A 14027-nucleotide genomic window follows, 5' to 3' on the forward strand; every position below is an offset into this window, starting at 1 on the left:
ATGCTAAATTAAATAGCTGTTGTTGATTACTTGTACAGCATATTAACTCATGTTTTACCATGTTTGTGTATGTGACAGAAGAAAACATTAAAATTGTTAAAATATCAAGTGTGATTCAGTTGCTATATCAGTGTGAAAGAACAGAATATCTGGGGTCCATTCTACTGCAAAAGAGAAACTTTGCAGCTACTACAGAAGTAGAGAAGCAGTAAAATTATTATAACCAACATTTCCAAGTTAATATCTATATTATTATACTATAGTAAAGTTAAAAATACAGCAAGGTAATATCTGTGCACAACTTTGCTTTGTCAAGAAAAAAGCACACAATATATGTGCTGAAAATGAAGACATGAGACAACATGACAGACTGGTTTAGTTCAGGTGTATATTTATTTGCCTCCCTTGTTAATGATTTTTTCTCAAAGGGAGGCTTGTAAAAGAAACATCATCATCATCACTTTATCCAAAGTAAACCCATCACTGCCTTAGTCCATACTGGCTATAAGGCATAAAGGTTCACTCAACTGCTATTGCAAAGAAAAACACTTGTGAAATTGTATACAAATCAGTTTAACAACTGAATAATATTTGACATTTTGTTAATAAATTTGATCATGGCAACTGCAGAAACAAAATAAGACCATCACACAACTGGTTTCTGAGTCTCTGCTTTTCCATATGGTTCTGTTTTCTTCACACTTTTCTTCTGTGAGCAAATGGGTGAGAGCTGACAAATAGAAGAAACACTATTATGATAATTACTGAACAATTTAATGGGTTGGTGCATTTCCCCGGCAGCTTAACAGTTCTCTAGATTTCTAAATATAGAATGAAGACACAAACAATGTCTCCACAGAGAGGCCTCTCTTTTCAAATGAATGTCCAGGTCTCAACAGTCCAGAAAAGAACAGTTTTTATCTGCGATCTGTGGTGCCAGATTTCCTCTTCCCGGCCAGAAGGTGTTTGGGTTTGAGATCAAACACGTGTCGGTCTGACTCTCCTTTCTTGCCCTGGCGGTTCATGCCTTTCTGGGAGTTCTTCATCATCTTCTTTGTCTTCTTTACCATCTGAGGACCAAACAAAGAAGACACTGAGTGTACTTCAAATTAACTTTCAGAAGCAGCACCAAGGCCTCGTTATTGAATTTACAGTTTTACATTTTACACCATGCTGCTGAAGTGCGCAATGACGAGTACTCAATGTGTATGAATATCATATACTTATTTTTCTTATGTGCAAACAAATTAATAAAATAAACATCAGTTTGGAGTCCTCTCTTGCCTCCTCTGCCCATATTTAACATTAGCCAAAACTGTCCCACATCAGTGTCACTAGATTACAGGGATAATTCAGATTTGTTGCAGAGGGGTTGCATGAGATATTTAAGGATAAGGATAAGTACCTCAACCCCACATTTAATAATCTAAAATATCCCTTTAATAGCAAAAAGACTTAACTTGGAGGAAATAAAATAAATAACAGCAGATACATTAAAATAAGAATGATTTCATGATTCTGAATCAGGTTTATCTCCAAGTAGGTTTTCACAAATTAGTAAGTTGGTCTGGTGTTTTGGTGCACAACAATAAACACAAGTAGAAAAATACAAAAAAAAGATGAAAAGCAAGTACTGCAATACAAGAAGAACAAGCAGACAATAGAACAGTCAACAAAATATGAATTTGTTCTCCAGAAAATCTGTCCTCATAAAAACAAAGACTAAAGCAACTAACTGAACAGCATAGTTTAATAAAATAATAATAAAAATAAAATAAAGTTAAAGCCAGTCTCGTACCTTTGCATCTCGTAAACCAGATTGGTCGCGTGGTGGACGGGATGCGCTCTGGCTGCGGGTTCTGGAGGTGGGAGGGGCTGAAGCTTCACGCTTGCGTTTCTTAGCGACGCTTCTGGACCGCCGGGCCTGCTGTGCATAGTGGCTCTGAAGATACAAGAGGAAAATACTCATGATCAGTGCTTCTGTGTGGAAGAAACTATTCCTCAAATGTTCATGTACACAGCAGGTTTAAGACATCCACAAGGATTACTCTGTGACTCTCAAGGTCTTATTTGGTAAAAGACTCAATTTTGACATGTACTGGGGTGAGATATGAAATAGCATGAAATGGTACTGTGCAAAAGGCTTTGATCCAAGGACAAAGTGAGACAACACGGAGGTTTAGGTGTTTTAACTTCGTTCTATAAGCCCTCAAGGCAATTCCTATTTTCAAAAACTTTTTCTGAAATTCAAAATTTGTGGGGAATTATTATAATTTCATAATATTTCAACCACAAGCTTGAAAATAAATTAAAAATAATTCAAATTCTGTATATTTTTTCCACTGTCACTTGAGCACTAAAAAACAGCAGAGCTACAATGCACATTAATACTGCGGACATAACTGTTTTGTACTTTCTAAACAAAAAATTATGCATAATATTTTCACATAACAATATGAAACAGGACATAGTCCACATGATTAGATCGATTCTAAGATATCACAGAGTCAATGTTTTCTAATTTAAAGGATAAACTCACATCATCCTTGTCAGTCATGTCCAGACCGAGGTCGCCCATCTGCTTCTCCAGTTTCTTTCTTTCAACCTGTATGCATCAAACACTCACAGTTAGAGGTACATTTTAGTGAAATACAAAATCATGTTTCAAAAGGTAAACAAGTAATTTTATAAACAAAAGTGCAATCACTGCCAGAGCTGAATGCAAGTGGAGACACCTAGATTAAAAACATATATAACGGAGGCATTATTTGATACTTTTGCAGAGTTCTCCACTATGTCACACCTGAAAGAAGGCAAACTTGAGTGGCTTTTCAAATTAAAATGCCAAGAGGACTCTATCAAAACTCCACAGAATATTTCTCTAGTTACGCTACAAAATTTGTCAGGGTTTTCAAATAAATCAAATTAAAGTAGAACTCTACTTTGCTTCAAAATTGAAAAACAAATGTAACTGCTCAAGTTTCAAGGTCTTACATGAGGACAAACAAAGAGCCTTCCACTGGATAATTACTGCATGATTAATGTTCCATCTGGCAACAAGGTATTTAACCCTAACTGATGCAGTGAGTAGCCTCTCGTTTCTTGTCACTCATCAGCTGACATGTACACCAATACTGATGTGGCACTGATGAGCATAAATTGACTAGAAACTCAAGTGCCTCCCTCACCTTGGTGGTGGTCCTGGGCATGCGTGGCCCGTGTACATCCTTCTCTTTAGACTCGAGGACCAGCAGCTGCTTTTTGTCGCGGATCTGTTTGGCCAGAATGCGGATCTCCTGCATCTCTTCGTCCTCGCTCTCGTCATCGGAGTCATACTCGCCGGCTCTCTCCTTCAGCTCTTCCTCCTTCTCCAGCTCCTCCAGTTTCTGTGAGAGGAGATCAAGATGTTTAGAGGAGGGCAGGATTTCATGGTAACTACAGTCTACCAGGGGCAGTGCAGAAGACTCACCTTCATGATGTCAGGATCAATGTAATCTGCGATGTTGTGGCCCTCCCACACCTCAGGGATCTTATCATGCTTCTCATCCTCGTTCATCAGGTCCCAGTATTCTTGAAAACAAAATAAAACAACATCAGAAGTGCAGATAAAAGCATTTACTTTGTAAAAATTCACAGTGGCAGATTGATGATAGAAATGAAAACACTTCTTACTCTGTAGGTCCAGAACATAGTCATCGCCAAGCTCCATCTCCAGATCTCTCTCCTGCAAGACAAAAAATAAAATGGCGTATTAAACAGCCACTGATCAAAACCAGCAGGACATAAACAGCTCATTAGCCAAGGGACATGTGGAGCTGGCTGATGAAGAACAGGCACTCATTCATCTCACCCGTGAGGAAGAGTGAGAGACACCCTTTCTAGGTGGTTTGTCTCCCTGTGTCACCACACCCCTGTCTTGTTGCGATCCTCGTTTTCAGGTGAAGTAGAAATACCCTCCACTTTGATTCTGTGTCATGCCCTGCCCCTTTTTGGGTGTAAACAACCTAATTTGACTGGCAGCAAACACAAATTCTGTGGTCCTTGCCAGTTTAAACATGCAAAATAAGAAAAAACATCCTGCTTTATTGCTATTAGAAGTCAAAATCCAGCCAGCCAGTGAGGTTAACAATTATGCTGTCTTTTCTGATCAATGTCAGTCTGTCTTGATCAAAGTGGACAAACCAGACAATATTACTGATTGTATGTTTTGATCATAGCAATGAATGACAAATCTGGGGATCATTTGATTTCAAATATTAAAAGATTTACAAAAATATTTACATGACTGTGTCAATGAAACACCAGATAATGTTGAAAATCAAACATTTTTCAATGTGCACATTCAAATTTAAGCATATTCCTAATTTTTAAACATAACTGTTAAAAATGGGCCTTTTCCAAACTTTTAAGACTTTGGACAAACCCTACAGTTGTCGTGGCTGAACTTAAAAACAGACATACCAGTTTGCGTTTGGGAGCGTCCACCTCCATTGCCTTCCTGCGCATCAAGGCTCCTTCTGGGATGAATGGAGGCCTCTCCTGGAAATAACAGGTGAAAGGAGGTTAATATTAATTTAAAAAATGAGCTAAAATGACATGAGCAGCAGCAGCGCTCTGTTAGTAATCTGGTATTCACCTTCTCATCTCTCTTGGCGGGCATGGCCAGGTGGAGCCGGTTGAGAACATCGTGGACCTTCTTGCCCTTCATCTTGGTCTCCACACGATTGGCGAGGAGCCGGTCACAGGCCTAACAAACATAAACCATGAGCCACAACAAGCAGAGGACAATTACTTGTTCCCCAACACCTCCAGGACTCCAGAGTGAGTGTGAAGTTTGCAGCGTCTCACCTCAGTTTTAACCTGCATGACTCCCTCCTCGGTCAGGGTGCTGGTCTCGATCACGGAGATCCCCTCAGCAGAGAGATCTGCAAAGATTTTCTGGCAGGAAAAAACACAACAGTCAGAGATGTCAGCAGACTGAGGTCAAGATGACCTGACTTCATTCAGAGCCTATAAGACATTTTAGGCAGGTCGAGAGTAAACTGTGAATCACCCACCTGGTTCTCCTCAGGCAGCTCGTTGATCTTCTTCACATCACATTTGTTGGCCACAATGATGAGAGGCTGCAGGGAGCGACACACCAAAGTTACTTCAATTACTTGCACTTCAACATATTACACTATCAGACCAATTTTCATCCTTTTATTTACTCTTGGAGAGACCTGCTAAATATACAGAATACTTCCCACTAACTTTTATATCAAATTAAATTTGGTGTTCCACAGCTGGATGTTGACAACTTAATGTGCTCATCAATTTATGAAAGCAAAGTTTGTACCTACTGTGCTTTTTGTTGACAATTTGGCAGACAGGAGCTGGTGCTCCAAACTATGAGAAATCCTCTCAAAACAATGCATTAAATTTATTCTAGGGCTGAACAATTAATAGGAATATTACTGAAATTGCAGTCAGGAAGTGTGCAATGTTCAAATCGTAGGAGCTGTTATTTTTTGATGAATGTAAAATGTGTCATATCATATTTTATACTTGAAGCATGGTGGTGCTACAGAGATGCCCCTGCCTACAATTCACAATCTTCAGAGACAAGAGAACAACCTTACTAAGTATAGACCAGCAAAAATCACATCATCATTTTTGTATTTGTTCAGAGAAAATGAACTGGAAAAATTGCAGTTCCCATTTAAATTGTGACTCGTACTTTAATCGCACTATCTGACAAAATAATTGCAATATGTTTTTTTCTTGCATATTGTTCAGCCCTAGTGGAAAACCGGCTGGACCTTCACTGATGTCTGACCTTGTTGGCAAACAGTGGTCGGATGTTGTTGAAGAGCTCCAGCTGTTCCTGCAGGGTGTGACCGCACTGCTCGGACACGTCCATGACGTAAAGAACTGCCGCTCGCAGGTGAGCCAGAGCCGTGATGGCCTGCATCTCGATGGTGTTCCTCTCCTCCAGGGGGTGGTCCAGGATACCAGGGGTGTCCACCACCTACACATGCACACACAAACACACACACACAGTTAAAATGAGGACGATCACAGTCACAGCATGAAAGTGTGGAATAATAAGGGAAACAAGAGTGTTTCTGCACTTGTATAATGATATTAAGGGGATCTATCTGTATCTATTTTAATAATAATGACCTAAAGGCTGTATTTTTTCTTTTATTTTGAGGTACATTGAGGCTATGTTAAATAAATAAAAAACAAAATAAAAATTTCAAAAACCTTTAAGCTGCAGACTGCATATCAGTACGAATTTAAACATGAATATACACAGCCCAGTGTAATAGGTCACTGTCACTGCTTTAGCTTTTCACTTAAAGAGTCTCCCGGATAAAAACACAATAAACAGCTCTACACATGTTAGTTTAACATCAGTTAGATTATTTAGGACCATGATCTATGGTTGAATCAGGGAAATGATACAAGCATACAAGTTAAATCACAGACACACTAAGACAATTTACTTTTTTTTCACAAATCTCAGACCAGAAAACTAAGATCTGTATGTTAAAACCAACAGTAAGCATTTTAACCTCACAGTCAGTTTGTCTTCATATAGCTAAAATTACTTCATCATTAAGGCACATCTGAAGCAAGAAAACAAGCATGTGAAGGAGAAGAACTGAGTGATGTGTAACAGTCAGAGCTGCATTACCTGCCAGCGGAGGTATCTGTAGTCCATGTGACCCACAAACAGTGACTTGGTGGTGAAAGCATATGGCTGGACATCAACATCTGCTCTGGTCACCTGACAGGGAAGACCATTTATACAGTTACACCATGTTAACTATACTTATAAACAGAGACGTCTAGGGGCTCAAACACCGTGAAGCCAATAATGATAATTCCTGTAAAATTAACAGAAACGTTGAGAATAACATTATATATGTCCCCTTTAATTATCTTATTTCTTAGACTTTAATTTTAATAAATCTTTTTGTGAACAAACACTGAAAGACTCAAAGTCTCTTCTCGTGATACGTGATCCTAACACACAAACATCTCCAACTCATACACTGCAGTTGTCTATGTAAACTATAGTTGTTTACCTTGTTGATGAAACTAGACTTGCCAACGTTGGGATAACCACACAGCAGCAGGGTCCTCGTGTTTGGGTCAATGGTCGGCAAACGAGACAGATGCTGACGCACTGTTGAAGGAGACCCACAGGGAGATGAGTTATTTTCAAATATTAAAGACAGAAAAAACATATCACTGTATTAAAATTGGCTCACGAAAACCTATCAGGCCGAAAAATAATGAAATTGCCAAAAGAAATGAAGACAATTTGATATACATTTAATCAACATGAAGCCAACAGATCATACATTGTTCTAAGAAGCCTGATTTTTATTCTCTATAACAGAATTTCAGTCACAGGACATGTCCTCTCTGTTACCTTGTTCCAGATACTCCAGACTCGACTTCTGTCGTTTTAGGATGGTGCACATACGACCCAGAGCAGCTCTCTTTAGCTGTTTACAACGGTACAGAGAGTCTCCATACTTCATCAGACGCACATAGTCTTTGGCAACACTGATGAGATTGAAAAAAAGAAAAAGAAAAAAAGATATTAGTTCACTGCTTTGATTCTTTAAGTCTGTATTTGATCTCTTTCTGGGTTTTGCTAAATTGCTGGTGTTACTGCATTTCTTATTCCTTGTTTTTCCTTCTCGTTTGTAGCCGATCAAGTCTAGATCTTGTTTCATATATACTGGACCGGCCTTAATACAGTCAGAACAAGAAACACTGAAAACCTCTTTTTCAAAAATTCCCCTATTTAACAAATCTTCCCATAGTTTACTTTATTTGCTAGTCATTGCCTCAGAAGAAGTCCTATACATTAAAGTTAAAGGCAATTTAAATCATGGAGGAGATTGTGACAAACCTCAGATGAAAATAAACACACACGCAGCAGGAAATATCATACATAGCATCACGTTATGTTCCAAGGAAACACCTAAATAAAGTACAAGAGGCAATGGAGGCTTTTGCTCTTGTTATACTAAAAGTTTACCAACGCTCAGTTCTTTCCAGTCAGATTTTAACATTTCCATTTCTATGCTGGTCATTGGAGGAACAACTGGATAGTTAGTGTGAATTGAAACAAACAAATCAATAAGCCAAACTTACTTATCGATCAAATTCTTGGCGATATTTATCTGTCCCAGGGCCAACTTGTAATGGTCTTTGTCATACAACACATTCATCAGATCAGCATAGAATGGATGGATGTCCTGCAAGAAAACAACACATTGTTAAATTTCACAAACTGATCTAAGACATCAGAGAAAAATGATCTGTTATTTGTGTCAGACAAAATGAAACAAGATTTTTTTTTTGAGCATCTTTACTTACGTCAAGCTTGGGGAAGTCGGTGAGGATCTGAGTGAGGCGGTCATGGTAGTTCTGCTGGGTGAATTTCACCTTTCGCATGTAAAAATGTCGGATGCGGTGGATCTGGTAATGCTTGTGTATCACTGTGGGTGTCTTCCTTTGTGTTTTGGATAAAGTGATGTCGATGAAATCCTGCAGAGAGGGGAACAGTATGAAGGTCAAGGTTTTAGTGAAGAAAAGTGAACAGGACATTTTTCCTTTAACATTATTCCCTTCACTGGTGACCAGAGAAACAAACCATTCATTAACATTTTATTTTCAAGAAAACATGACATTTTTTAATCCTTAAAAATGTGTAACTTTAAACATAGCAGGTCACACTGTTGTAGTAACAGATGAGAAGCACGAGTTTAACGTGCTATGTGATGTTGTATGCCCTGTTTAATGTGGGTCAATAACACCAGGTCGGATAGCGGATCCTTGCTCACTTAAGTCTTAAAATTCCAGAATTTTGAACAGAGTTTGGTTCAGGAAATATCTACGCTGGTCACAACTGGATTGGCATTTACAAGAAGATGAACCCTATCCATCATCTTATACTTGTCAAATATTTTTTTTCTCCTTTTGCAGCTTCCCTCCTCTAATATTGGAACAACTACTTCACATACATTCACAAAAACATGGCATTCCCTACATTTACACTCAGCAAAATCTTGTGTAAACTATTGGCCTATTAGAGTCCTGCCAAACTTCATTAACAAATCTGTAGTTAGGGCCCGAGCACCGACCTCGGTGCGAGGACCTATTGAAATTGCTCGGATTATTTTTCTTCTTCTTATTATTATTCTGGCAATAGTAAATCGCATATTTGGAGGCCTTAACATATATGAAAACTCATGAAATTTGGCGGCCGCGTCAGTCCCGGCGAAAAATTACGTATTTTAAGGGTCTCGCGAAAGGGCGGGGCGAAATGGCTCAGTAGCGCCATCTACAGACGAGCCCCGACGGCATGTTTCTCCGACGCGCACGAAACTTGGTACGCAGATAGAACACACCGAGACGCACAAAAAAGCCTCTTGGAGCCATGGGCTAAACCCTACAGGAAGTCGGCCATTTTGGATTTTGCGCCTGTTTTTGGCGTTTTCCACGTGTCGTATTTGAACGAACTCCTCCGACACGGTTCGTCATAATGACTTCAAAATCGCTGTGTACCATCTAGACAACTTTGTGATTAAAAGTTATTAAAAGTTTCACGTCATGTTAAAGCGCCTGGATGTTAGGTGGCGGCGAATTTTGGCGTTTCGCCATGAAACAGGAAATGGCCATAACTTTGGGGTACATGGTCACAATTGCACCTAACTTCATGTGTATGATCAGTCTATGGGCCTAAATGGAAATATATAAAAATATTCCATAATTGTCATAGCGCCCCCTGGTGGTGACAGGAAATTAGTTTTTTTAGGTTGTGACTTGCTGCTCCAACCGTGTTGATTATTTCTAGCTCAAATTTGGTGAAGATGACATTAACAAGTGGGTGATGCTACATTTTGAAGGTCGTGACGGTCTGGCGAAGGGTGTCGACGCTGGAGAGCGGCGAAGGACCGCGGCCTGAAAAAACGACATATTTAGTAATAACTTCTGTGTGCAAGTTTATATCGGCATGAAATTTCACATGTGTGTGACCGGTCCCGGCCTGAACGTATGATATTAATTTCGTTGATGGGCGTGGCCAAACGGCTTGACCACGCCCTTTAAACTTCAGCCCCCCCGCCACATTTCTCGGACATGCATGAAACTTGGTACACATGTGTATCACACCCAGACGCACAAAAAAGTCTCTTGGACCCATGGGCCAAACTCAACAGGAAGTTGGCCATTTTGAATTTCCTGGTCATTTTTGGCGTTTCACTTGTCACGCATTTTAACGAACTCCTCCTAGGGGAAGAGTCAGAATGGCTTCAAATTCGCTGGCTACCTTCTGGACTACACTCTCATCAAAAGTTATTAAAAGATTGTCCTCATGTTGAAGGGCGTGGCCATAGTGTGGCGGCGAATATTGATGTTTCGCCATGAAACAGGAAATGGCTATAACTTTAGTAAAAAAGGTCATATCTGCACCAACATTCACATGTCTGATAATAGTCCAGCTCTGAACACACCTATATGAAAATATTCCATAATTCTCATAGCGCCCCCTGGTGGTGACAGGAAATGTCATGTTTTACAGTCTGAGGTCTTGCTCCCACCACGTTGACTATATCAAACTCCAATTTGGTCTGACAAGCCTTAAGACCATGATGATGCTATATCCTGAATATCAGGACGTCTCGTCAAACGGCGTTGCCCTGGCGGCGTGGCGAATGTCCATGTTTCGCCAACACACAGGAAGTTGCTATAACTGGACTGTACATGGTCAGATCTGCCTGAAACTTGACATGTTTATTAAGAGTCCCGGTCTGAACATATGATGTGAGTTTCGTCCATGTCCGTGGCCAAATGGCGTGGCCACGCCCATTAACGCGTTTCGCCAAAACACAGGAAGTGGCTTTAACCTCCCTGTACTTGGTCAAAACTGGCTGAAATTTTACATGTTCATTAACAGTCTCAGTCTGAACATGTGATATGAGTTTTATTCATGGGCGTGGTCAAATGGCTCGACCACGCCCTTTGACGTGCGGTGCCGCAAATAGTGAGTTTCGCCGACGTGCACGAAAATTGGTACACATATGTATCACAGGGAGATAAACAAAAAAGTCTCTTGGACCCATAGGCTAAAGTCAACAGGAAGTCGGCAATTTTGAATTTCGTGCTCAATTTTGGCGTTTTCCACATGACCTATTTTAATTAATTCCTCCTACAAAGATTTTTCAATTGACTTCAACACTGGTGTGGAGCATCTAGACAAGTGTGTGATTAAAACTTATTAAAAGATTTAGTCAGTGTTAAACGCTGTGGCTGTAGCGGGGTGGCGAATTTTGGCGTTTCGCCATGAAACAGGAAATTGCTATAACTTTAATGTAAATGAGCCAATCTGCATCAAACTTCACATGTGTGATAATAAGCATGCCCTATGTAATACTGGGGGCATGAAATGACAGTAAATTCCTTTAAAAAGTAGTTCATTCAAAAATGAAATTGCACTAAATATCTACTCATTCCTGTGCTGATGTGAGGAGGGATGAAGATCTCCAGTTCACAAGACACTCCCTGAGTTTAAGCAGAAAACAGAACTGTAGTCAAATCCAGTGCAACTGAAGTGAAGAGTGATCAGATTTAAAATGAAAAAAAATAAACAGAAAAACAACAGAAAATGCCTCCATGCTGCACGAATGCTGTAATCCTGGAAAACACTCAGATAACAGACAGCATTCTTCTCAGAAATAGTGAATTGTTAGGCACACAGTTTAACAAACTTTCAACAGAGAAGAAAATATCTGAAGACTTTCACATAGAAGAGAAACATCATTTCTTTGCTGCAGCTGTATTACTTGGGCTACAGCATGTGTACCAGCTTCAGCTGTGTGCACGCACTTCCAGTCTCAGAGGCTACAGAATTGTCCAATCTGCATCAAACTTAACATGTGTGATAATAGGCATGCCCTGAACACAGATACGTAATACTGAGAGCAGGAAAACACTGAATCCCTTTAAAAAGTAGTTCACCTAAAAATGAAATTGCACTCAATATCTACTCATACCTGTGCTGATGTGAGGAGGGATGAAGATCTCCAGTACACAAAATACTCCAACAATTTCCTCAGAAAACAAAACCATAGTGACATCCAGTGCAATTTAAGTGAAGAGTGATCAGTTTTATAACGTAAAAATGAACACAAAAAGCTCACAAAATGTCTCCATGCTGCACGAATGATTTAATCCTGAAAAACACTCAGACAACATACAGAGTTTTCTCAGAAACAGTGACCTGTTATGCATAGAGTTTCCTTAGCAAACTTTCAAAACAGAAGAAAATGTCTGAGCACTTGGACATAGAAGAGAAACAGTGTTTTTTGGCTGCAGCTGTGCCGCTTGGGATAGAGCTTGTGTACGTACTTCAGCCGTGTGCATGCATTTCCAGTCTCAGAGGCTACAGTTGACAAAGAGGCTGGAAACACGGTGTAAATGGTGTCTTTTTGGGTTACATTTTACTGTCACCTCTTACAGACACTTAAATCACACCACAGGAGCGGTACGGAGACAGTTTGTGGGTTATTTGTGCGCACTTGAGGTCTTCACCCGTCCTTGCATCAGCACGGCGGAGAGTGGGTGTCGAATGCGGTTTGGTTTTCCGGGCTCACTGTGGCTTCGGGGCGACGTTGGACGGTCGCGGCCACGCGTGGCCTCTCCGCTCCGGGGCGGGTCCGGCCATCTGGAGGCGGTGGCCGGCCCCCCGAGTGGCGCGGGGGTGCTCGGGCCCGTTCATCGCTGCTTGCAGCTTTAATTTAACTTATAATCGCTTCTCGGCAAAAGAGGTCACATTATAATAACTTTTTGCATGCATATTACAAATACTAGGTGTCTTCTTGTCAATTCGGCACATATATAATACACATAACTTTCTCGAGAGAGCCCAACTTTTATGACTTGATTCTGTGACAGTATTTAAATGGTCTTACACTGTCGGAGCAACAGATGAGAAGCACGAGTTAGCTTGTTTTAATATGTGATTACTGATGTATGGTATGTATGTATGATATATGGTTGGACAGCGGATCCTTGTTGACTGGAGTGTTTAATTTTTAGATTTTGTAACGGAGTTTGGTGCAGGACAAGTCTGGGCTTATGTCAACTGTGACAACAGTAACGAAGACAAAGCCTATTCTTTGTCTAAGACTTGTCAAACACACTATTTAAATGTCTCATCTCTTTATTCTGTTTTCCTCCTGTAATACTATAAGCCAAAAACTACGTAAAGTACTCGGACATAGACGTAAACCTGCTGATGTCTCTTTACAGCAGCTCAGCACGTGTTTTCCTTCCCAGCACAGTTCTACCATGTTTTTCTTCTTCTTCTGTCTCTCACAGCTGACATGCGAGACGGACAAAACGACACAAGTTTAAAACACTACGGACGCGGAGACAAAACTCACCTTTGCGGTGGGAACCACCATAATCTTCTTGAAATTATAAAGTGCCATTTTGTCGCGACACGTTGTTGTCCGCTGACGGCACGGAGAAGGAGCGCTCCTCGTTCCGCTAGAACCGGAAAAGACACCGAAATATTTTGGTGGGTTTTTCTGCACAGCGCCACCTAACGGTCCAACACAGACATAGCAGAAATGGTACCAGTTTACAATAAGACTACAGTAGACCACATAATCACCACATACTCACCAAAACTGACAATTGACTGCACTATAATGTACACCATATATTATTAATTATTCAGGTGTAATGCCACTATATACTGCGCAATATGTCACGCAGGTGAATTTTAATTTCAATGTGCAAAATATCAATACTTCAATCAGGTGTGTTATTCTATGTGTAATATCAATATTACCTCTGTGCAATGGTGTAAATTCAAACATTGAGCGTGTTGATATTGTATATTCTGCTCCTGTTTTTATATTTCCTTGTGTTTAAATTGCTCAGATATTTATAGTTCCTCTCGATTATATTTTTATTTTTTACATTTTATAATATATGTAACTGATTACAAA

At 40.0% G+C, this 14027-nt stretch overlaps 1 protein-coding gene across 1 annotated transcript; it reads right to left on the bottom strand.

Annotated features, from left to right (window-relative positions):
• Window positions 1-370: 370 nt before the first annotated feature.
• On the bottom strand, window positions 371-13586 carry gtpbp4 (GTP binding protein 4). The gene is made up of 17 exons (XM_084732323.1): window positions 13455-13586; window positions 8386-8556; window positions 8161-8264; window positions 7427-7563; window positions 7077-7177; window positions 6683-6775; window positions 5819-6010; window positions 5058-5123; window positions 4849-4938; window positions 4637-4747; window positions 4462-4539; window positions 3673-3724; window positions 3470-3570; window positions 3189-3386; window positions 2540-2605; window positions 1799-1942; window positions 371-1070 (listed from the first exon to the last, which is right to left on the bottom strand). The coding sequence occupies exons 1-17, from the start codon at window positions 13500-13502 to the stop codon at window positions 918-920; spliced, it is 1905 nt and encodes a 634-aa protein (XP_084588449.1). The 5' UTR covers window positions 13503-13586; the 3' UTR covers window positions 371-917.
• Between the last annotated feature and the right edge of the window lie 441 nt (window positions 13587-14027).

Source organism: Lutjanus erythropterus, chromosome 12 (genome assembly GCF_056507025.1).
Source record: "Lutjanus erythropterus isolate fLutEry1 chromosome 12, fLutEry1.hap2, whole genome shotgun sequence".
Lineage (NCBI taxonomy): Eukaryota > Metazoa > Chordata > Actinopteri > Lutjaniformes > Lutjanidae > Lutjanus > Lutjanus erythropterus.

Excerpts from the sequence above, each read along its gene's own strand:
- gtpbp4 (XM_084732323.1), bottom strand. The coding sequence starts at position 13,502 with ATGGCACTTTATAATTTCAAGAAGATTATGGTGGTTCCCACCGCAAAG. Across the intron at positions 6,776-7,076 it reads AGTCTAGTTTCATCAACAAG|GTGACCAGAGCAGATGTTGA; the intron begins GTAAACAACTAT and ends CTTCCCTGTCAG. Across the intron at positions 1,071-1,798 it reads CTGGTTTACGAGATGCAAAG|ATGGTAAAGAAGACAAAGAA; the intron begins GTACGAGACTGG and ends TTTGGTCCTCAG.